This window comes from Ambystoma mexicanum, chromosome 3q (assembly GCF_040938575.1).
Source record: "Ambystoma mexicanum isolate Mex_15411 chromosome 3q, UKY_AmexF1_1, whole genome shotgun sequence".
NCBI classification, from domain to species: Eukaryota; Metazoa; Chordata; class Amphibia; order Caudata; family Ambystomatidae; genus Ambystoma; species Ambystoma mexicanum.
Window position 1 is genome coordinate 161870934 of NC_090926.1, and position 24658 is coordinate 161895591.

At 53.4% G+C, this 24658-nt stretch overlaps 1 protein-coding gene across 1 annotated transcript in view; it reads right to left on the reverse strand.

The window, feature by feature from the left end:
* Positions 1–1569: 1569 nt before the first annotated feature.
* CELA1 (chymotrypsin like elastase 1) overlaps positions 1570–24658 on the reverse strand; it is a 62394-nt gene continuing 39305 nt past the window's right edge. The window contains exon 8 of the mRNA XM_069652821.1: positions 1570–1729. Coding sequence (XP_069508922.1) covers positions 1712–1729 — 18 coding nt within the window. The 3' untranslated portion in view covers positions 1570–1711. The remainder of the gene's footprint in view (positions 1730–24658) is intronic.

A 24658-nucleotide genomic window follows, 5' to 3' on the forward strand; every position in this document is an offset into this window, starting at 1 on the left:
GGGACACAGAGTGTGCTGGTGTTTAACGCATGTGGGCAGCATTCTAGATGAGACCGTTTTGTCAGTTGGGGTTCTGGCCAGGGATCTGGTAGGTCGCTTCTTTCCCCTGCCCCAGTGAGAGGACACTGCCTTCTTCATAACAGAGCCACACCATCCTGCGAGCAATGAAAACAGTCCAAGGGTCTTAGACAGTTCATTCCCTGCTCAAGGATTCGTTTTTTTTTATGAGGAAGAGGTTGACCCAAAAGGTGGGTGCTCAGACGGCACTGTATAAACCCCCCACAGAGATGGAGACTGTGCCTGATCCAGCCAGCACACTCATGCAAACTTGCTTATGCTACATTCATATGTGATGGCACCTGGGGGGCCATGTCTGCTAGATATGTATCTCTTTTGCAGCAGTAAACAGTGGTTTATCTGCGCGAGACCAGGCCCAGGGGATGTTGTTTCCAAGTGACAGCGCTATGTCCTGCTCTAAACTCCTGAGTCTCAGGGCCGAAGGTCGCCGCTACAGAATACACGAGGCACACTTACCCACACGAGGCACCCTTACCCACGGGAGGCACCCAATTATCCATGCCAGGCACCCTTACCCACGCGAGGCACCCTTACCCACGCAAGGCCCATTTACCTACGCGAGGCACCCGTGCCTCCAAGACGTAAACCATTGAGGAGTTCCATCACTACCACACTGCATGTTCACTAGTCTATGGTGACACTAGGTGGGTGTACAGTGACCCAAACGACCACTAGAAAATGATGGCTGTCAAATGAAAAATAACATTACTTTAAAAGACAGGAATATGAAAAGCAAATCACAGTATTTAATGTTTAAGTGGAAGCTGAATGCCTGCCACTGTGTATACAGATATTCCGGGCTTTGGTGTATGACATGGGGCCTCATTCTAAGTATGCCGGTCCGGAAACAAGGGTGCCGGTAGGCTCACTGGCACCCTTGTTTCCTGACCGGCAAACTACGTGTTTGCCTGCTGTGGGCACTGTGCCCAACACGACTGACCCTGCCGGGCGCAGCGACCACAGTAGGCAAACCCTTCACGGAAACACCGGCACCATTAGCTACGGTGCCAGTGCTTCCGTGTCCCCACTCCCATAGTGTCCCACAGGACTCTATGGGAATGGGGACTTACAATTTGCCGGTGCCTGACTTCCCGGGCCGCCAGACTCTTAATGAGCTGGTGCCGCTGGGAAGTCAAGTGCTGGTTAAATATTATGGGTCCGGCGGCAGCCGGCCAGTAGCACCGGCAGGGTTACGGCCAGACCTGTAATGAGGCCCATAGTGTTTAAAAGAGTTGCTGAACTTTTTTATATCCACTCCCAGGTTTAGATCTAGCGGAAGAGGGCTCAACGAAGTATGGAATTTCCCAGGATTCCACCGTATGTTTAGTCACCAGCTTTACACCAGGCCAGCTTCCCAGCCAGCAGTAACCCATCCCCGTAAAAGTGTAGGAGAATTTCTATGGCACACACGGCCCCCAGTGGCCAACACCAAGAATAGCTTTCCACAATCACACTATCAAGAGGAGCGCGGGAAAAGAATAGCGAGGCGTTGCTGTGAGTATTTCCTTTATTGCTGTTACAGGGTCATATACAGCTCTCGACGGCACCACGTGATTACACAGACTGGAACATGTGCTCATCTGTGGCCAGGTCTTCAAAGGCGTCACCGGCTGCGTTTCTGCCTCGATTCTTCCTAATTGTTTCTCATGACCTGGAGAGAAAAAAAGGGCGGCTTTATCAGAAACTTCTTTTGCATACAAATTGCTGACAGACACACACAAACACATAAACGTCCTCCCAACCCCCAGCCTGCACCCTTATTTAGTAATACTGTCACTGGATAACCCCCTACCCCCAGGGGAGTTGCTAGGTCTGGAAAAGACCCTGTGCTAAACTGATGTCGGAACTGTTGGGACTAGCCATTCGGAGCTTGACCAACTTCCCGTCCATTCGACAAGCCCTTAAAACATGCGTGTTCCCACATTGAGCCCTTTTTCCATTCCCACCCTCTCCCCCACTCATTTATTCCTGCCTTTTCTTCGCCCAGTGTTGTACTGCCCGTCAGAGACCGAGCACTCTTAAAGCCCACATCCATGCACTGAAGCACAGAATGGGGCCTCCAACCTGAAGGCTTTGAATGAAGCACATTAGTGAGCAGATATGTTCTTGTAAAGGGCTGCAAGCGTGTTCTTCTGAAGCCGCAGTCTTGTGACACTGGGACAGGGAAATTTTGACTTCTTGGTGTTTTTCAGTCTAGAGAACGGTGGCAGTTGAACGCCTGAGGAGCGTGATTCTTGCGATGATAAATAGGCCGATCCGTCGTGTGACGGTCACGTCTAGATGGTCATCCCCCCGTTTTGGAAGGATGTGAAGGTTTCCAGAGAGAGGCTGGATACGACTTGGACCTTTTTATCCATGGACAAAATCACAGCCTCTCGGAGGATCGCTGTAAGATCATGGAACCCACCCTGGGGGGTCAACATTCAGGAATATCAAGGGGCTACGCTTAGGGTCTATGCGTCACTGCATCAAGGGCCTGCCTGCCTGAAGTGGCCCCGTGGGCCCCCTGACGCGCACTAAAGGACTCTTTGCAGCAAAGCACCATAGAAGGGTGAGCTGGGGTTGGGTGGCTTAGGTTCCTTGTCCTTCTGTGTGATGCCATCTGCCTAGTGCTGATTATTGCCAGGGAAGTTGGTGCAAGGGTCTGCTGAAAGGTCTGGGCAGATATTGCTGCACCCAAATGTTATAAAAAAGATTCCTAAAAATGATGGAGACGATAATAATGAAAGGAAAACCCTGCAGACAAAAATTATATCTTTACTATCAATGTACAATTGGGATTCCCTCAGTGACAAGAGATGACATTTTTCTATTAAGAGACTTTAGCGTGAGAGTTCTGCTTTCAGAAAAGCCCTACCAACATAGCTTAAAAGGTGACAACAACCATAACGCCAGGCTCTCATGCAGGGGCTTTCCACAGAGCCTTGCGCTGTCTGTGGCCCCAAATTCCTCCCTCAAAAGCTACAGGATGAGAAGAATGTTGCATCAGATCTGAAATTGGGGGTTAATCAAAAGGAATTTTCATCACTTTGTGGCTCCTAGTGAATTAGGAGGCAAATTTTAATTCTTACTCTGCTCTGAAAGAAACCCTGCAGAGGGATACCCGCTATTATATTTACCAGAGGTGCGGGATCCCTCCATAGTGCTGTACCCCAACACCTGAGGTGGGGAAACCTTACAGAGAGCTGTCCGTCTACACCGGATGTGGGGAAACGTGACAGAGAGCTGTCCTTCTAAACACAAGTTGGGGAAACCTTACAGAGAGATGTCCTCTGACACCCGAGATGGGGAAACCTTACAGGGAGATGTTCTTCTACAACCGAGGTGGCGAAACCTTACAGAGGGCTGTCCTCCGACACCCGATGTGGAAACCGTACAGAGAGCTGTCCTCCAACACCTGAGGTGGGGAAAAGTTACAGAGAGATGTCCTTCGACACCCGAGGTGGGGAAACGTTACAGAGAGCTGTCCTCCAACACCCGAGGTGGGGAAACCTTACAGAGAGATGTCCTCCAACACCCGAGGTGGGGACACCTTACAGAGAGCTGTCCTCCAACACCCGAGGTGGGGAAACCTTACAGAGAGATGTCCTCCGACACCCGATGTGGAAACCTTACAGAGAGCTGTCCTTCGACAACTGAGGTGGGGAAACCTTACAGAGGGCTGTCCTCCAACACCCGATATGCAAACCTTACAGAGAGCTGTCCTCCAGCACCCGAGGTGGGGAAACCTTACAGAGAGATGTCCTCCAACACCCGAGGTGGGGAAACCTTACAGAGAGATGTCCTTCGACAACCGAGGTGGGGAAACCTTACAGAGGCTGTCCTCCAACACCCGATATGCAAACCTTACAGAGAGCTGTCCTCCAGCACCCGAGGTGGGGAAACCTTACAGAGAGATGTCCTTCGACACCCAATGTGGAAACCTTACAGAGAGCTGTCCTCCAACACCTGAGGTGGGGAAAAGTTACAGAGAGATGTCCTTCGACACCCGAGGTGGGGAAACGTTACAGAGAGCTGTCCTCCAACACCCGAGGTGGGGAAACCTTGCAGAGAGATGTCCTCCAACACTCGAGGTGGGGAAACCTTACAGAGAGATGTCTTCCAACACCCGAGGTGGGGAAACCTTACAGAGAGATGTCCTCCGACACCCGATGTGGAAACCTTACAGAGAGCTGTCCTCCGACACCCGAGGTGGGGAAACCTTACAGAGAGCTGTCCTCCAACACCCGAGGTGGGGAAACCTTACAGAGAGCTGTCCTCCAACACCCAAGGTGGGGAAACCTTACAGAGAGATGTCCTTTGACAACCGAGGTGGGGAAACCTTACGGAGAGCTGTCCTCCAACACCCGAGGTGGGGAAAAGTTACTGAGAGATGTCCTTTGACACCCGAGGTGGGGAAACTTTACAGAAAGCTGTCCTCCAACACCCGATGTGCAAACCTTACAGTGAGCTGTCCTCCAACACCCGAGGTGGGGAAACCTTACAGAGAGATGTCCTCCAACACCCAAGGTGGGGAAACCTTACAGGGAGATGTCCTTCGACACCCGAGGTGGGGAAACCTTACAGAAAGCTGTCCTCCAACACCCGATGTGCAAACCTTACAGAGAGCTGTCCTTTGACACCCGATGTGCAAACCTTACAGAGAGCTGTCCTCCAACACCCGATGTGGGGAAACCTTATAGAGAGATGTCCTTCGACACCTGAGGTGGGGAAACCTTACAGAGAGATGTCCTCCAACACCCGATGTGCAAACCTTACAGAGAGCTTTCCTCCAACACCCGAGGTCGGGAAACCTTACAGAGAGATGTCCTCCAACACCCGAGATGGGGAAACCGTACAAAGAGATGTGCTCTGACACCCGAGGTGGGGAAACCTTACAGAAAGCTGTCCATCGACACCCGATGTGCAAACCTTACAGAGAGCTGTCCTCCAACACCTGAGGTGGGGAAAAGTTACAGAGAGATGTCCTTCGACACCCGAGGTGGGGAAACGTTACAGAGAGCTGTCCTCCAACACCCGAGGTGGGGAAACCTTGCAGAGAGATGTCCTCCAACACCCGAGGTGGGGAAACCTTACAGAGAGATGTCCTCCAACACCCGAGGTGGGGAAACCTTACAGAGAGATGTCCTCCGACACCCGATGTGGAAACCTTACAGAGAGCTGTCCTCCGACACCCGAGGTGGGGAAACCTTACAGAGAGCTGTCCTCCAACACCCGAGGTGGGGAAACCTTACAGAGAGCTGTCCTCCAACACCTGAGATGGGGAAACCGTACAAAGAGATCTGCTCTGACACCCGAGGTGGGGAAACCTTACAGAAAGCTGTCCATCGACACCCGATGTGCAAACCTTACAGAGAGCTGTCCTCCAACACCCGAGGTGGGGAAACCTTACAGAAAGCTGTCCTTCGACACCCGATGTGCAAACCTTACAGAGAGCTGTCCTCCAACACCCGAGATGGGGAAACCTTACAGAGAGATGTCCTCCGACACCCGATGTGGAACCTTACAGAGAGCTGTCCTCCAACACCCGATGTGCAAACCTTACAGAGAGCTGTCCTCCAACACCCGAGGTGGGGAAACCTTACAGAGAGCTGTCCTCCGACACCCGATATGCAAACCTTACAGAGAGCTGTCCTCCAGCTGGGGAAACCTTACAGAAAGCTGTCCTCCGACACTCGAGGTGGAGAAACCTTGCAGAGAGCTATCCTCCAAAACCCAAAGTGGGGAAACCTTACAGAGCGATGTCCTTCAACACCCGAGGTGGGGAAACCTTACAGAGAGATGTCCTCCAACTCCCGAGGTGGGGAAACCTTACAGAGAGATGTCCTTCGACACCCGAGGTTGGGAAACCTTACAGAAAGCTGTCCCCGATGTGCAAACCTTACAGGGAGCTGTCCTCCAACACCCGAGGTGGGGAAACCTTACAGAAAGCTGTCCTCCAACACCTGAGATGGGGAAACCTTACAGAGAGATGTCCTCCGACACCCGAGGTGGGTGAAACCTTGCAGAGAGCTGTCCTCTGACACCCGGTGTGGGTAAACCTTACATAGAGATGTCCTCCAACACCCGAGGTGGGGAAACCTTACAGAGAGCTGTCCTTCGACACCCGAGCTGGGGAAACCTTACAGAAAGCTGTCCTCCGACACCCGAGGTGGGGAACACTTGCAGAGAGCTATCCTCCAAAACCCAAGGTGGGGAAACCTTAAAGAGAGATGTCCTTCGACACCCGAGCTGGGGAAACCTTACAGAGAGATGTCCTCCAACACCCGAGGTGGGGAAACCTTACAGAGAGATGTCATCCAACACCCGAGGTGGGGAAACCTTCCAGAAAGCTGTCCTCCGACACCCGATGTGCAAACCTTACAGAGAGCTGTCCTCCAACACCCGAGGTGGGGAAACCTTACAGAGAGATGTCCTCCAACACCCGAGGTGGGGAAACCTTACAGAGAGATGTCCTTCGACACCCGAAGTTGGGAAACCTTACAGAAAGCTGTCCTCCAACACCCGATGTGCAAACCTTACAGAGAGCTGTCCTCCAACACCCGAGGTGGGGAAACCTTACAGAGAGATGTCCTTCGACACCTGAGGTGGGGAAACCTTACAGAGAGCTGTCCTTCGACACCCGAGCTGGGGAAACCTTACAGAAAGCTGTCCTCTGACACCCGAGGTGGGGAACCCTTGCAGAGAGCTATCCTCCAAAACCCAAGGTGGGGAAACCTTAAAGAGAGATGTCCTTCGACACCCGAGCTGGGGAAACCTTACAAAGAGATGTCCTCTAACACCCGAGGAGGGGAAACCTTACAGAGAGATGTAATCCAACACCCGAGGTGGGGAAACCTTATAGAAAGCTGTCCTCCGACACCCGATGTGCAAACCTTACAGAGAGCTGTCCTCCAACACCCGAGGTGGGGAAACCTTACAGAGAGATGTTCTTCAACACCTGAGGTGGGGAAACCTTACAGAGAGCTGTCCTCTAACACCCGAGGTGGGGAAACCTTACAGAGAGATGTCCTCCAACACCCGAGGTGGGGAAACCTTACAGAGAGATGTTCTCCGACACCCGATGTGGAAACCTTACAGAAAGCTGTCCTCCAACACCCGTGATGGGGAAACCTTACAGAGAGCTGTCCTCCGACACCCGAGGTGGGGAAACCTTGCAGAGAGCTATCCTCCGGCACCCGATATGGAAACCTTACAGAGAGCTGTCCTCCGACACCAAAGGTGGGGAAACCTTGCAGAGAGCTATCCTCCAACACCCGAGGTGGGGAAACCTTACAGAGAGCTGTCCTCCTACACCCAATATGTAAACCTTACAGAGAGCTGTCCTCCAACACCCGAGATGGGGAAACATTACAGAGAGATCTCCTCCAACACCCGATGTGGAAACCTTACAGAGAGCTGTCCTTCGACACCCGAGGTGGGGAAACCTTGCAGAGAGCTATCCTCCAACACCCGAGGTGGGGAAACCTTACAGAGGGCTGTCCTCCGACACCCGATGTGGGGAAACCTTACAGAGAGATGTCCTCCAACACCTGAGGTGGGGAAACCTTACAGAGAGCTGTCCTTCGACACCCAAGATGGGGAAACCTTACAGAAATCTGTCTTCCGACACCCGAGGTGGGGAACCCTTGCAGAGAGCTATCCTCCAAAACCCGAGTTGGGGAAACCTTACAGAGAGATGTCCTCCAACACCCGAGGTGGGGAAACCTTACAGAGAGATATTATCCAACACCCGAGGTGGGGAAACGTTACAGAAAGCTGTCCTCCGACACCCGAAGTGCAAACCTTACAGAGAGCTGTCCTCCAACACCCGAGGTGGGGAAACCTTACAGAGAGATGTCCTCCAACACCGAGGTGGGGAAACCTTACAGAGAGATGTCCTCCAACACCGAGGTGGGGAAAAGTTACAGAGAGATGTCCTTTGACACCTGAGGTGGGGAAACCTTACAGAAAGATGTCCTCCAACACCCGATGTGCAAACCTTACAGAGAGCTGTCCTCCAACACCCGAGGTGGGGAAACCTTACAGAGAGATGTCCTCCAACACCTGAGGTGGGGAAACCTTACAGGGAGATGTCCTTCGACACCCGAGGTGGGGAAACCTTACAGAGAGCTGTTCTCCATCACCCGATGTGCAAACCTTACAGAGAGTTGTCCTCCAACACCCGAGGTCGGGAAACCTTACAGAGAGATGTCCTCCAACACCTGAGATGGGGAAACCGTACAGAGATGTGCTCTGACACCCGAGGTGGGGAAACCTTACAGAAAGCTGTCCAACGACACCCGATGTGCAAACATTACAGAGAGCTGTCCTCCAACACCCGAGGTGGGGAAACCTTATAGAGAGATGTCCTTCGACACCTCAGGTGGGGAAACCTTACAGAGAGATGTCCTCCAACACCCGAGGTGGGGAAAACTTACAGAGAGATGTCCTCCAACACCTGAGGTGGGGAAACCTTACAGAGAGATGTCCTTCGACACCTGAGGTGGGGAAACCTTACAGAAAGCTGTCCTCCGACACCCGATGTGCAAACCTTAAAGAAATCTGTCCTTCAACACCCGAGATGGGGAAACCTTACAGAGAGATGTCCTCCGACACCCGATGTGGAACCTTAAAGAGAGCTGTCCTCCGACACCCGAGGTGAGGAAACCTTGCAGAGAGCTATCCTCCAACACCCGGGGTGGGGAAACCTTACAGAGAGCTGTCCTCCGACACCCGATATGCAAACCTTACAGAGAGCTGCCCTCCAGCACCCGAGGTGGGGAAACCTTACAGAGAGCTGTCCTTCGACACCCGATCTGGGGAAACCTTACAGAAAGCTGTCCTCCGACACCCGAGGTGGGGAACCCTTGCAGAGAGCTATGCTCCAAAACCCAAGGTGGGGAAACCTTAAAGAGAGATGTCCTTCGACACCCGAGCTGGGGAAACCTTACAGAGAGATGTCCTCTAACACCCGAGGTGGGGAAACCTTACAGAGAGATGTAATCCAACACCCGAGGTGGGGAAACCTTATAGAAAGCTGTCCTCCGACACCCGATGTGCAAACCTTACAGAGAGCTGTCCTCCAACACCCGAGGTGGGGAAACCTTACAGAGAGATGTCCTTCAACACCTGATGTGGGGAAACCTTACAAAGAGATGTCCTTCGACACCTGAGGTGGGGAAACCTTACAGAAAGCTGTCCTCCGACACCCGATGTGCAAACCTTAAAAAAATCTGTCCTTCAACACCCGAGATGGGGAAACCTTACAGAGAGATGTCCTCCGACACCCGATGTGGAACCTTAAAGAGAGCTGTCCTCCGACACCCGAGGTGAGGAAACCTTGCAGAGAGCTATCCTCCAACACCCGGGGTGGGGAAACCTTACAGAGAGCTGTCCTCCGACACCCGATATGCAAACCTTACAGAGAGCTGTCCTCCAGCACCCGAGGTGGGGAAACCTTACAGAGAGCTGTCCTTCGACACCCGATCTGGGGAAACCTTACAGAAAGCTGTCCTCCGACACCCGAGGTGGGGAACCCTTGCAGAGAGCTATGCTCCAAAACCCAAGGTGGGGAAACCTTAAAGAGAGATGTCCTTCGACACCCGAGCTGGGGAAACCTTACAGAGAGATGTCCTCTAACACCCGAGGTGGGGAAACCTTACAGAGAGATGTAATCCAACACCTGAGGTGGGGAAACCTTATAGAAAGCTGTCCTCCGACACCCGATGTGCAAACCTTACAGAGAGCTGTCCTCCAACACCCGAGGTGGGGAAACCTTACAGAGAGATGTCCTTCAACACCTGAGGTGGGGAAACCTTACAAAGAGATGTCCTCCAACACCTGAGGTGGGGAAACCTTGCAGAGAGCTATCCTCCAACACCCGAGGTGGGGAAACCTTACAGAGAGCTGTCCTCCTACACCCAATATGCAAACCTTACAGAGAGCTGTCCTCCAACACCCGAGATGGGGAAACATTACAGAGAGATCTCCTCCAACACCCGATGTGGAAACCTTACAGAGAGCTGTCCTCCGACACCCAAGGTGGGGAAACCTTGCAGAGAGCTATCCTCCAACACCCGAGGTGGGGAAACCTTACAGAGGGCTGTCCTCCGACACCCGATGTGGGGAAACCTTACAGAGAGATGTCCTCCAACACCCGAGGTGGGGAAACCTTACAGAGAGCTGTCCTTCGACACCCAAGCTGGGGAAACCTTACAGAAAGCTGTCTTCCGACACCCGAGGTGGGGAACCCTTGCAGAGAGCTATCCTCCAAAACCCGAGCTGGGGAAACCTTACAGAGAGATGTCCTCCAACACCCGAGGTGGGGAAACCTTACAGAGAGATGTTATCCAACACCCGAGGTGGGGAAACGTTACAGAAAGTTGTCCTCCGACACCCGAAGTGCAAACCTTACAGAGAGCTGTCCTCCAAAACCCAAGGTGGGGAAACCTTAAAGAGAGATGTCCTTCGACACCCGAGCTGGGGAAACCTTACAGAGAGATGTAATCCAACACCCGAGGTGGGGAAACCTTACAGAAAGCTGTCCTCCGACACCCGAGGTGGGGAACCCTTGCAGAGAGCTATCCTCCAAAACCCAAGGTGGGGAAACCTCAAAGAGAGATGTCCTTCGACACCCGAGCTGGGGAAACCTTACAGAGAGATGTCCTGTAACACCTGAGGTGGGGAAACCTTACAGGGAGATGTCCTTCGACACCCGAGGTGGGGAAACCTTACAGAGAGCTGTTCTCCAACACCCGATGTGCAAACCTTACAGAGAGCTGTCCTCCAACACCCGAGGTCGGGAAACCTTACAGAGAGATGTCCTCCAACACCTGAGATGGGGAAACCGTACAAAGAGATGTGCTCTGACACCCGAGGTGGGGAAACCTTACAGAAAGCTGTCCAACGACACCCGATGTGGGGAAACCTTACAGAGAGCTCTCCTCCTACACCCAATATGCAAACCTTACAGAGAGCTGTCCTCCAACACCCGAGATGGGGAAACATTACAGAGAGATCTCCTCCAACACCCGATGTGGAAACCTTACAGAGAGCTGTCCTCCGACACCCAAGGTGGGGAAACCTTGCAGAGAGCTATCCTCCAACACCCGAGGTGGGGAAACCTTACAGAGGGCTGTCCTCCGACACCCGATGTGGGGAAACCTTACAGAGAGATGTCCTCCAACACCCGAGGTGGGGAAACCTTACAGAGAGCTGTCCTTCGACACCCAAGCTGGGGAAACCTTACAGAAAGCTGTCTTCCGACACCCGAGGTGGGGAACCCTTGCAGAGAGCTATCCTCCTAAACCCGAGCTGGGGAAACCTTACAGAGAGATGTCCTCCAACACCCGAGGTGGGGAAACCTTACAGAGAGATGTTATCCAACACCCGAGGTGGGGAAACGTTACAGAAAGCTGTCCTCCGACACCCGATGTGCAAACCTTACAGAGAGCTGTCCTCCAACACCCGAGGTGGGGAAACCTTATAGAGAGATGTCCTTCGACACCTCAGGTGGGGAAACCTTACAGAGAGATGTCCTCCAACACCCGAGGTGGGGAAAACTTACAGAGAGATGTCCTCCAACACCTGAGGTGGGGAAACCTTACAGAGAGATGTCCTTCGACACCTGAGGTGGGGAAACCTTACAGAAAGCTGTCCTCCGACACCCGATGTGCAAACCTTACAGAAATCTGTCCTTCAACACCCGAGATGGGGAAACCTTACAGAGAGATGTCCTCCGACACCCGAGGTGAGGAAACCTTGCAGAGAGCTATCCTCCAACACCCGAGGTGGGGAAACCTTACAGAGAGCTGTCCTCCGACACCCGATATGCAAACCTTACAGAGAGCTGTCCTCCAGCACCCGAGGTGGGGAAACCTTACAGAGAGCTGTCCTTCGACACCCGATCTGGGGAAACCTTACAGAAAGCTGTCCTCCGACACCCGAGGTGGGGAACCCTTGCAGAGAGCTATCCTCCAAAACCCAAGGTGGGGAAACCTTAAAGAGAGCTGGGGAAACCTTACAGAGAGATGTCCTCTAACACCCGAGGTGGGGAAACCTTACAGAGAGATGTAATCCAACACCCGAGGTGGGGAAACCTTATAGAATGCTGTCCTCCGACACCCGATGTGCAAACCTTACAGAGAGCTGTCCTCCAACACCCGAGGTGGGGAAACCTTACAGAGAGATGTCCTTCAACACCTGAGGTGGGGAAACCTTACAGAGAGCTGTCCTCTAACACCCGAGGTGGGGAAACCTTACAGAGAGATGTCCTCCAACACCCGAGGTGGGGAAACCTTACAGAGAGATGTCCTCCGACACCCGATGTGGAAACCTTACAGAAAGCTGTCCTCCAACACCTGTGATGGGGAAACCTTACAGAGAGCTGTCCTCCGACACCCGAGGTGGGGAAACCTTGCAGAGAGCTATCCTCCGACACCCGATATGGAAACCTTACAGAGAGCTGTCCTCCGACACCCGAGGTGGGGAAACCTTGCAGAGAGCTATCCTCCAACACCCGAGGTGGGGAAACCTTACAGAGAGCTGTCCTCCTACACCCAATATGCAAACCTTACAGAGAGCTGTCCTCCAACACCCGAGATGGGGAAACATTACAGAGAGATCTCCTCCAACACCCGATGTGGAAACCTTACAGAGAGCTGTCCTCCGACACCCGAGGTGGGGAAACCTTGCAGAGAGCTATCCTCCAACACCCGAGGTGGGGAAACCTTACAGAGGGCTGTCCTCCGACACCCGATGTGGGGAAACCTTACAGAGAGATGTCCTCCAACACCCGAGGTGGGGAAACCTTACAGAGAGCTGTCCTTCGACACCCAAGCTGGGGAAACCTTACAGAAAGCTGTCTTCCGACACCCGAGGTGGGGAACCCTTGCAGAGAGCTATCCTCCAAAACCCAAGGTGGGGAAACCTTACAGAGAGATGTCGTTCGACACCCGAGCTGGGGAAACCTTACAGAGAGATGTCCTCCAACACCGAGGTGGGGAAACCATACAGAGAGATGTTATCCAACACACGAGGTGGGGAAACGTTACAGAAAGCTGTCCTCCGACACCCGAAGTGCAAACCTTACAGAGAGCTGTCCTCCAACACCCGAGGTGGGGAAACCTTACAGAGAGATGTCATCCAACACCGAGGTGGGGAAACCTTACAGAGAGATGTCCTCCAACACCGAGGTGGGGAAAAGTTACAGAGAGATGTCCTTTGACACCCGAGGTGGGGAAACCTTACGGAAAGATGTCCTCCAACACCCGATGTGCAAACCTTACAGAGAGCTGTCCTCCAACACCCGAGGTGGGGAAACCTTACAGAGAGATGTCCTCCAACACCTGAGGTGGGGAAACCTTACAGGGAGATGTCCTTCGACACCCGAGGTGGGGAAACCTTACAGAGAGCTGTTCTCCAACACCCGATGTGCAAACCTTACAGAGAGCTGTCCTCCAACACCCGAGGTGGGGAAACCTTATAGAGAGATGTCCTTCGACACCTCAGGTGGGGAAACCTTACAGAGAGATGTCCTCCAACACCCGAGGTGGGGAAAACTTACAGAGAGATGTCCTCCAACACCTGAGGTGGGGAAACCTTACAGAGAGATGTCATTCGACACCTGAGGTGGGGAAACCTTACAGAAAGCTGTCCTCCGACACCCGATGTGCAAACCTTACAGAAATCTGTCCTCCAACACCTGAGATGGGGAAACCTTACAGAGAGATGTCCTCCGATACCCGATGTGGAACCTTAAAGAGAGCTGTCCTCCGACACCCGAGGTGAGGAAACCTTGCAGAGAGCTATCCTCCAACACCCGAGATGGGGAAACCTTACAGAGAGCTGTCCTCCGACACCCGATATGCAAACCTTACAGAGAGCTGTCCTCCAGCACCCGAGGTGGGGAAACCTTACAGAGAGCTGTCCTTCGACAACCAATGTGGAAACCTTACAGAGAGCTGTCCTCCAGCACCCAAGGTGGGGATACTTTACAGAGAGCTGTCCTTCGACACCCGAGCTGGGGAAACCTTACAGAAAGCTGTCCTCCGACACTCGAGGTGGGGAAACCTTGCAGAGAGCTATCCTCCAAAACCCAAGGTGGGGAAACCTTACAGAGAGACGTCCTTCAACACCCGAGCTGGGGAAACCTTACAGAGAGATGTCCTCCAACACCCGAGGTGGGGAAACCTTACAGGGAGATGTCCTCCAACTCCCGAGGTGGGGAACCTTACAGAGAGATGTCCTTCGACACCTGAGGTTGGGAAACCTTACAGAAAGCTGTCCCCGAAGTGCAAACCTTACAGGGAGCTGTCCTCCAACACCCGAGGTGGGGAAACCTTACAGAGAGATGTCCTTCGACACCCGAGGTGGGGAAACCTTACAGAAAGCTGTCCTCTGAAACCCGATGTGCAAACCTTACAGAAAGCTGTCCTCCAACACCCGAGATGGGGAAACCTTACAGAGAGATGTCCTCCGACACCTGATGTGGAAACCTTACAGAGAGCTGTCCTCCGACACCCGAGGTGGGGGAAACCTTGCAGAGAGCTGTCCTCTGACACCCGATGTGGGGGAACCTTGCAGAGAGCTGTCCTCCGGCACCCGAGGTGGGGAAACCTTACAGAGAGCTGTCCTTCTAAACCCGATGTGGGGAAACCTTACAGAGGATGTCCTTCAGCACCCGAGGTGAGGAAACCTTACAGAGAGCTGTCCTTTGACACCCTAGCTGGGGAAACCTTACAGAAAGCTGTCCTCTGACACCAGCGGTGGGGAAACCTTGCAGAGAGCTTTCCTCCAAAACCCACGGTGCGGAAAGCTTACAGAGAGATGTCCTTCGACACCCGAGGTGGGGAAACCTTACAGAGAGCTGTTCTCCAACACCCGATGTGCAAACCTTACAGAGAGCTGTCCTCCAACACCCGAGGTGTGGAAACCTTATAGAGAGATGTCCTTCGACACCTCAGGTGGGGAAACCTTACAGAGAGATGTCCTCCAACACCTGAGGTGGGGAAACCTTACAGAGAGATGTCCTTCGACACCTGAGGTGGGGAAATCTTACAGAAAGCTGTCCTCCGACACCCGATGTGCAAACCTTACAGAAATCTGTCCTCCAACACCCGAGATGGGGAAACCTTACAGAGAGATGTCCTCCGATACCCGATGTGGAACCTTAAAGAGAGCTGTCCTCCGACACCCGAGGTGAGGAAACCTTGCAGAGAGCTATCCTCCAACACCCGAGATGGGGAAACCTTACAGAGAGCTGTCCTCCAACACCCGATATGCAAACCTTACAGAGAGCTGTCCTCCAGCACCTGAGGTGGGGAAACCTTACAGAGAGCTGTCCTTCGACAACCAATGTGGAAACCTTACAGAGAGCTGTCCTCCAGCACCCAAGGTGGGGATACTTTACAGAGAGCTGTCCTTCGACACCCGAGCTGGGGAAACCTTACAGAAAGCTGTCCTCCGACACTCGAGGTGGGGAAACCTTGCAGAGAGCTATCCTCCAAAACCCAAGGTGGGGAAACCTTACAGAGAGATGTCCTTCAACACCCGAGCTGGGGAAACCTTACAGAGAGATGTCCTCCAACACCCGAGGTGGGGAAACCTTACAGGGAGATGTCCTCCAACTCCCGAGGTGGGGAACCTTACAGAGAGATGTCCTTCGACACCCGAGGTTGGGAAACCTTACAGAAAGCTGTCCCCGAAGTGCAAACCTTACAGGGAGCGGTCCTCCAACACCCGAGGTGGGGAAACCTTACAGAGAGATGTCCTTCGACACCCGAGGTGGGGAAACCTTACAGAAAGCTGTCCTCTGAAACCCGATGTGCAAACCTTACAGAAAGCTGTCCTCCAACACCCGAGATGGGGAAACCTTACAGAGAGATGTCCTCCGACACCTGATGTGGAAACCTTACAGAGAGCTGTCCTCCGACACCCGAGGTGGGGGAAACCTTGCAGAGAGCTGTCCTCTGACACCCGATGTGGGGGAACCTTGCAGAGAGCTATCCTCCGGCACCCGAGGTGGGGAAACCTTACAGAGAGCTGTCCTTCTAAACCCAATGTGGGGAAACCTTACAGAGGATGTCCTTCAGCACCCGAGGTGAGGAAACCTTACAGAGAGCTGTCCTTTGACACCCGAGCTGGGGAAACCTTACAGAAAGCTGTCCTCTGACACCAGCAGTGGGGAAACCTTGCAGAGAGCTTTCCTCCAAAACCCAAGGTGCGGAAAGCTTACAGAGAGATGTCCTTCGACACCCGAGCTGGGGAAACCTTACAGAGAGATGTCCTCCAACACCTGAGGTGGGGAAACCTTACAGAGAGATGTCCTCCAACACCCGAGGTGGGGAAACCTTACAGAGAGATGTCCTTTGACATCCGAAGTTGGAAAACCTTACAGAAATCTGTCCTCCAACACCCGATGTGCAAACCTTACAGAGAGCTGTCCTCCAACACCGGAGGTGGGGAAACCTTACAGAGAGATGTCCTTCGACACCTGAGGTGGGGAAACCTTACAGAGAGCTGTCCTCCGACACCAGAGGTGGGGAAACCTTGCAGAAAGCTATCCTCCAACACCCGAGTTGGGGAAACCTTACAGAGAGATGTCCTCCGACACCCGATATGGAAACCTTAAAGGGAGCTGTCCTCCGACACCCTAGGTGGGGAAACCTTGCAGAGAGCTATCCTCCAACACCCGAGTTGGGGAAACCTTACAGAGAGATGTCCTCCAACACCCGAGGTGGGGAAACCTTACAGAGAGATGTCCTCCGACACCCGATGTGGAAACCTTACAGAGAGCTGTCCTCCGACAACCGAGGTGGGAAAACCTTACAGAGAGCTGTCCTTCTAAACCTGAGGTGCGGAAACCTTGCAGAGAGTTATCCTCCGACAGCCGGTGTGGGGAAACCTTACAGAGAGATGTCCTCCAACACCCGAGGTGGGGAAATCTTAGAGAGATGTCCTTCGACACCCGAGGTGGCGAAACCTTACAGAAAGCTGTCCTCTGAAACCCGATGTGCAAACCTTACAGAAAGCTGTCCTCCAACACCCGAGATGGGGAAACCTTACAGAGAGATGTCCTCCGACACCCGATGTGGAAACCTTACAGAGAGCTGTCCTCCGACACCCGAGGTGGGGGAAACCTTGCAGAGAGCTGTCCTCTGACACCCGATGTGGGGGAACCTTGCAGAGAGCTGTCCTCCGGCACCCGAGGTGGGGAAACCTTACAGAGAGCTGTCCTTTGACACCCGAGCTGGGGAAACCTTACAGAAAGCTGTCCTCTGACACCAGCGGTGGGGAAACCTTGCAGAGAGCTATCCTCCAAAACCCAAGGTGCGGAAAGCTTACAGAGAGATGTCCTTCGACACCCGAGCTGGGGAAACCTTACAGAGAGATGTCCTCCAACACCTGAGGTGGGGAAACCTTACAGAGAGATGTCCTCCAACACCCGAGGTGGGGAAACCTTACAGAGAGATGTCCTTTGACACCCGAAGTTGGAAAACCTTACAGAAATCTGTCCTCCAACACCCGATGTGCAAACCTTACAGAGAGCTGTCCTCCAACACCGGAGGTGGGGAAACCTTACAGAGAGATGTCCTTCGACACCTGAGGTGGGGAATCCTTACAGAGAGATGTCCTCCGACACCCGATATGGAAACCTGAAAGAGAGCTGTCCTCCGACACCCGAGGTGGGGAAACCTTGCAGAGAGCTATCCTCCAACACCCGAGTTGGGGAAACCTTACAGAGGGATGTCCTCCAACACCTGAGGTGGGGAAACCTTACAGAGAGATGTCATTCGACACCTGAGGTGGGGAAACCTTACAGAAAGCTGTCCTCCGACACCCGATGTGCAAACCTTACAGAAATCTGTCCTCCAACACCTGAGATGGGGAAACCTTACAGAGAGATGTCCTCCGATACCCGATGTGGAACCTTAAAGAGAGCTGTCCTCCGACACCCGAGGTGAGGAAACCTTGCAGAGAGCTATCCTCCAACACCCGAGATGGGGAAACCTTACAGAGAGCTGTCCTCCGACACCCGATATGCAAACCTTACAGAGAGCTGTCCTCCAGCACCCGAGGTGGGGAAACCTTACAGAGAGCTGTCCTTCGACAACCAATGTGGAAACCTTACAGAGAGCTGTCCTCCAGCACCCAAGGTGGGGATACTTTACAGAGAGCTGTCCTTCGACACCCGAGCTGGGGAAACCTTACAGAAAGCTGTCCTCCGACACTCGAGGTGGGGAAACCTTGCAGAGAGCTATCCTCCAAAACCCAAGGTGGGGAAACCTTACAGAGAGACGTCCTTCAACACCCGAGCTGGGGAAACCTTACAGAGAGATGTCCTCCAACACCCGAGGTGGGGAAACCTTACAGGGAGATGTCCTCCAACTCCCGAGGTGGGGAACCTTACAGAGAGATGTCCTTCGACACCTGAGGTTGGGAAACCTTACAGAAAGCTGTCCCCGAAGTGCAAACCTTACAGGGAGCTGTCCTCCAACACCCGAGGTGGGGAAACCTTACAGAGAGATGTCCTTCGACACCCGAGGTGGGGAAACCTTACAGAAAGCTGTCCTCTGAAACCCGATGTGCAAACCTTACAGAAAGCTGTCCTCCAACACCCGAGATGGGGAAACCTTACAGAGAGATGTCCTCCGACACCTGATGTGGAAACCTTACAGAGAGCTGTCCTCCGACACCCGAGGTGGGGGAAACCTTGCAGAGAGCTGTCCTCTGACACCCGATGTGGGGGAACCTTGCAGAGAGCTGTCCTCCGGCACCCGAGGTGGGGAAACCTTACAGAGAGCTGTCCTTCTAAACCCGATGTGGGGAAACCTTACAGAGGATGTCCTTCAGCACCCGAGGTGAGGAAACCTTACAGAGAGCTGTCCTTTGACACCCTAGCTGGGGAAACCTTACAGAAAGCTGTCCTCTGACACCAGCGGTGGGGAAACCTTGCAGAGAGCTTTCCTCCAAAACCCACGGTGCGGAAAGCTTACAGAGAGATGTCCTTCGACACCCGAGGTGGGGAAACCTTACAGAGAGCTGTTCTCCAACACCCGATGTGCAAACCTTACAGAGAGCTGTCCTCCAACACCCGAGGTGTGGAAACCTTATAGAGAGATGTCCTTCGACACCTCAGGTGGGGAAACCTTACAGAGAGATGTCCTCCAACACCTGAGGTGGGGAAACCTTACAGAGAGATGTCCTTCGACACCTGAGGTGGGGAAATCTTACAGAAAGCTGTCCTCCGACACCCGATGTGCAAACCTTACAGAAATCTGTCCTCCAACACCCGAGATGGGGAAACCTTACAGAGAGATGTCCTCCGATACCCGATGTGGAACCTTAAAGAGAGCTGTCCTCCGACACCCGAGGTGAGGAAACCTTGCAGAGAGCTATCCTCCAACACCCGAGATGGGGAAACCTTACAGAGAGCTGTCCTCCAACACCCGATATGCAAACCTTACAGAGAGCTGTCCTCCAGCACCTGAGGTGGGGAAACCTTACAGAGAGCTGTCCTTCGACAACCAATGTGGAAACCTTACAGAGAGCTGTCCTCCAGCACCCAAGGTGGGGATACTTTACAGAGAGCTGTCCTTCGACACCCGAGCTGGGGAAACCTTACAGAAAGCTGTCCTCCGACACTCGAGGTGGGGAAACCTTGCAGAGAGCTATCCTCCAAAACCCAAGGTGGGGAAACCTTACAGAGAGATGTCCTTCAACACCCGAGCTGGGGAAACCTTACAGAGAGATGTCCTCCAACACCCGAGGTGGGGAAACCTTACAGGGAGATGTCCTCCAACTCCCGAGGTGGGGAACCTTACAGAGAGATGTCCTTCGACACCCGAGGTTGGGAAACCTTACAGAAAGCTGTCCCCGAAGTGCAAACCTTACAGGGAGCGGTCCTCCAACACCCGAGGTGGGGAAACCTTACAGAGAGATGTCCTTCGACACCCGAGGTGGGGAAACCTTACAGAAAGCTGTCCTCTGAAACCCGATGTGCAAACCTTACAGAAAGCTGTCCTCCAACACCCGAGATGGGGAAACCTTACAGAGAGATGTCCTCCGACACCTGATGTGGAAACCTTACAGAGAGCTGTCCTCCGACACCCGAGGTGGGGGAAACCTTGCAGAGAGCTGTCCTCTGACACCCGATGTGGGGGAACCTTGCAGAGAGCTATCCTCCGGCACCCGAGGTGGGGAAACCTTACAGAGAGCTGTCCTTCTAAACCCAATGTGGGGAAACCTTACAGAGGATGTCCTTCAGCACCCGAGGTGAGGAAACCTTACAGAGAGCTGTCCTTTGACACCCGAGCTGGGGAAACCTTACAGAAAGCTGTCCTCTGACACCAGCAGTGGGGAAACCTTGCAGAGAGCTTTCCTCCAAAACCCAAGGTGCGGAAAGCTTACAGAGAGATGTCCTTCGACACCCGAGCTGGGGAAACCTTACAGAGAGATGTCCTCCAACACCTGAGGTGGGGAAACCTTACAGAGAGATGTCCTCCAACACCCGAGGTGGGGAAACCTTACAGAGAGATGTCCTTTGACATCCGAAGTTGGAAAACCTTACAGAAATCTGTCCTCCAACACCCGATGTGCAAACCTTACAGAGAGCTGTCCTCCAACACCGGAGGTGGGGAAACCTTACAGAGAGATGTCCTTCGACACCTGAGGTGGGGAAACCTTACAGAGAGCTGTCCTCCGACACCAGAGGTGGGGAAACCTTGCAGAAAGCTATCCTCCAACACCCGAGTTGGGGAAACCTTACAGAGAGATGTCCTCCGACACCCGATATGGAAACCTTAAAGGGAGCTGTCCTCCGACACCCTAGGTGGGGAAACCTTGCAGAGAGCTATCCTCCAACACCCGAGTTGGGGAAACCTTACAGAGAGATGTCCTCCAACACCCGAGGTGGGGAAACCTTACAGAGAGATGTCCTCCGACACCCGATGTGGAAACCTTACAGAGAGCTGTCCTCCGACAACCGAGGTGGGAAAACCTTACAGAGAGCTGTCCTTCTAAACCTGAGGTGCGGAAACCTTGCAGAGAGTTATCCTCCGACAGCCGGTGTGGGGAAACCTTACAGAGAGATGTCCTCCAACACCCGAGGTGGGGAAATCTTAGAGAGATGTCCTTCGACACCCGAGGTGGCGAAACCTTACAGAAAGCTGTCCTCTGAAACCCGATGTGCAAACCTTACAGAAAGCTGTCCTCCAACACCCGAGATGGGGAAACCTTACAGAGAGATGTCCTCCGACACCCGATGTGGAAACCTTACAGAGAGCTGTCCTCCGACACCCGAGGTGGGGGAAACCTTGCAGAGAGCTGTCCTCTGACACCCGATGTGGGGGAACCTTGCAGAGAGCTGTCCTCCGGCACCCGAGGTGGGGAAACCTTACAGAGAGCTGTCCTTTGACACCCGAGCTGGGGAAACCTTACAGAAAGCTGTCCTCTGACACCAGCGGTGGGGAAACCTTGCAGAGAGCTATCCTCCAAAACCCAAGGTGCGGAAAGCTTACAGAGAGATGTCCTTCGACACCCGAGCTGGGGAAACCTTACAGAGAGATGTCCTCCAACACCTGAGGTGGGGAAACCTTACAGAGAGATGTCCTCCAACACCCGAGGTGGGGAAACCTTACAGAGAGATGTCCTTTGACACCCGAAGTTGGAAAACCTTACAGAAATCTGTCCTCCAACACCCGATGTGCAAACCTTACAGAGAGCTGTCCTCCAACACCGGAGGTGGGGAAACCTTACAGAGAGATGTCCTTCGACACCTGAGGTGGGGAAACCTTACAGAGAGATGTCCTCCGACACCCGATATGGAAACCTGAAAGAGAGCTGTCCTCCGACACCCGAGGTGGGGAAACCTTGCAGAGAGCTATCCTCCAACACCCGAGTTGGGGAAACCTTACAGAGGGATGTCCTCCAACACCCGAGGTGGGGAAACCTTACAGAGAGATGTCCTCCGACACCCGATGTGGAAACCTTACAGAGAGCTGTCCTCCGACAACCGAGGTGGGAAAACCTTACAGAGAGCTGTCCTTCTAAACCTGAGGTGCGGAAACCTTGCAGAGAGTTATCCTCCGACAGCCGGGGTGGGGAAACCTTACAGAGAGCTGTCCTCCGACACCCGATATGCAAACCTTACAGAGAGCTGTCCTCCAGCACCCGAGGTGGGGAAACCTTACAGAGAGCTGTCCTTCGACACCCGATCTGGGGAAACCTTACAGAAAGCTGTCCTCCGACACCCGAGGTGGGGAACCCTTGCAGAGAGCTATGCTCCAAAACCCAAGGTGGGGAAACCTTAAAGAGAGATGTCCTTCGACACCCGAGCTGGGGAAACCTTACAGAGAGATGTCCTCTAACACCCGAGGTGGGGAAACCTTACAGAGAGATGTAATCCAACACCTGAGGTGGGGAAACCTTATAGAAAGCTGTCCTCCGACACCCGATGTGCAAACCTTACAGAGAGCTGTCCTCCAACACCCGAGGTGGGGAAACCTTACAGAGAGATGTCCTTCAACACCTGAGGTGGGGAAACCTTACAAAGAGATGTCCTCCAACACCTGAGGTGGGGAAACCTTGCAGAGAGCTATCCTCCAACACCCGAGGTGGGGAAACCTTACAGAGAGCTGTCCTCCTACACCCAATATGCAAACCTTACAGAGAGCTGTCCTCCAACACCCGAGATGGGGAAACATTACAGAGAGATCTCCTCCAACACCCGATGTGGAAACCTTACAGAGAGCTGTCCTCCGACACCCAAGGTGGGGAAACCTTGCAGAGAGCTATCCTCCAACACCCGAGGTGGGGAAACCTTACAGAGGGCTGTCCTCCGACACCCGATGTGGGGAAACCTTACAGAGAGATGTCCTCCAACACCCGAGGTGGGGAAACCTTACAGAGAGCTGTCCTTCGACACCCAAGCTGGGGAAACCTTACAGAAAGCTGTCTTCCGACACCCGAGGTGGGGAACCCTTGCAGAGAGCTATCCTCCAAAACCCGAGCTGGGGAAACCTTACAGAGAGATGTCCTCCAACACCCGAGGTGGGGAAACCTTACAGAGAGATGTTATCCAACACCCGAGGTGGGGAAACGTTACAGAAAGCTGTCCTCCGACACCCGAAGTGCAAACCTTACAGAGAGCTGTCCTCCAAAACCCAAGGTGGGGAAACCTTAAAGAGAGATGTCCTTCGACACCCGAGCTGGGGAAACCTTACAGAGAGATGTAATCCAACACCCGAGGTGGGGAAACCTTACAGAAAGCTGTCCTCCGACACCCGAGGTGGGGAACCCTTGCAGAGAGCTATCCTCCAAAACCCAAGGTGGGGAAACCTCAAAGAGAGATGTCCTTCGACACCCGAGCTGGGGAAACCTTACAGAGAGATGTCCTGTAACACCTGAGGTGGGGAAACCTTACAGGGAGATGTCCTTCGACACCCGAGGTGGGGAAACCTTACAGAGAGCTGTTCTCCAACACCCGATGTGCAAACCTTACAGAGAGCTGTCCTCCAACACCCGAGGTCGGGAAACCTTACAGAGAGATGTCCTCCAACACCTGAGATGGGGAAACCGTACAAAGAGATGTGCTCTGACACCCGAGGTGGGGAAACCTTACAGAAAGCTGTCCAACGACACCCGATGTGGGGAAACCTTACAGAGAGCTCTCCTCCTACACCCAATATGCAAACCTTACAGAGAGCTGTCCTCCAACACCCGAGATGGGGAAACATTACAGAGAGATCTCCTCCAACACCCGATGTGGAAACCTTACAGAGAGCTGTCCTCCGACACCCAAGGTGGGGAAACCTTGCAGAGAGCTATCCTCCAACACCCGAGGTGGGGAAACCTTACAGAGGGCTGTCCTCCGACACCCGATGTGGGGAAACCTTACAGAGAGATGTCCTCCAACACCCGAGGTGGGGAAACCTTACAGAGAGCTGTCCTTCGACACCCAAGCTGGGGAAACCTTACAGAAAGCTGTCTTCCGACACCCGAGGTGGGGAACCCTTGCAGAGAGCTATCCTCCTAAACCCGAGCTGGGGAAACCTTACAGAGAGATGTCCTCCAACACCCGAGGTGGGGAAACCTTACAGAGAGATGTTATCCAACACCCGAGGTGGGGAAACGTTACAGAAAGCTGTCCTCCGACACCCGATGTGCAAACCTTACAGAGAGCTGTCCTCCAACACCCGAGGTGGGGAAACCTTATAGAGAGATGTCCTTCGACACCTCAGGTGGGGAAACCTTACAGAGAGATGTCCTCCAACACCCGAGGTGGGGAAAACTTACAGAGAGATGTCCTCCAACACCTGAGGTGGGGAAACCTTACAGAGAGATGTCCTTCGACACCTGAGGTGGGGAAACCTTACAGAAAGCTGTCCTCCGACACCCGATGTGCAAACCTTACAGAAATCTGTCCTTCAACACCCGAGATGGGGAAACCTTACAGAGAGATGTCCTCCGACACCCGAGGTGAGGAAACCTTGCAGAGAGCTATCCTTCAACACCCGAGGTGGGGAAACCTTACAGAGAGCTGTCCTCCGACACCCGATATGCAAACCTTACAGAGAGCTGTCCTCCAGCACCCGAGGTG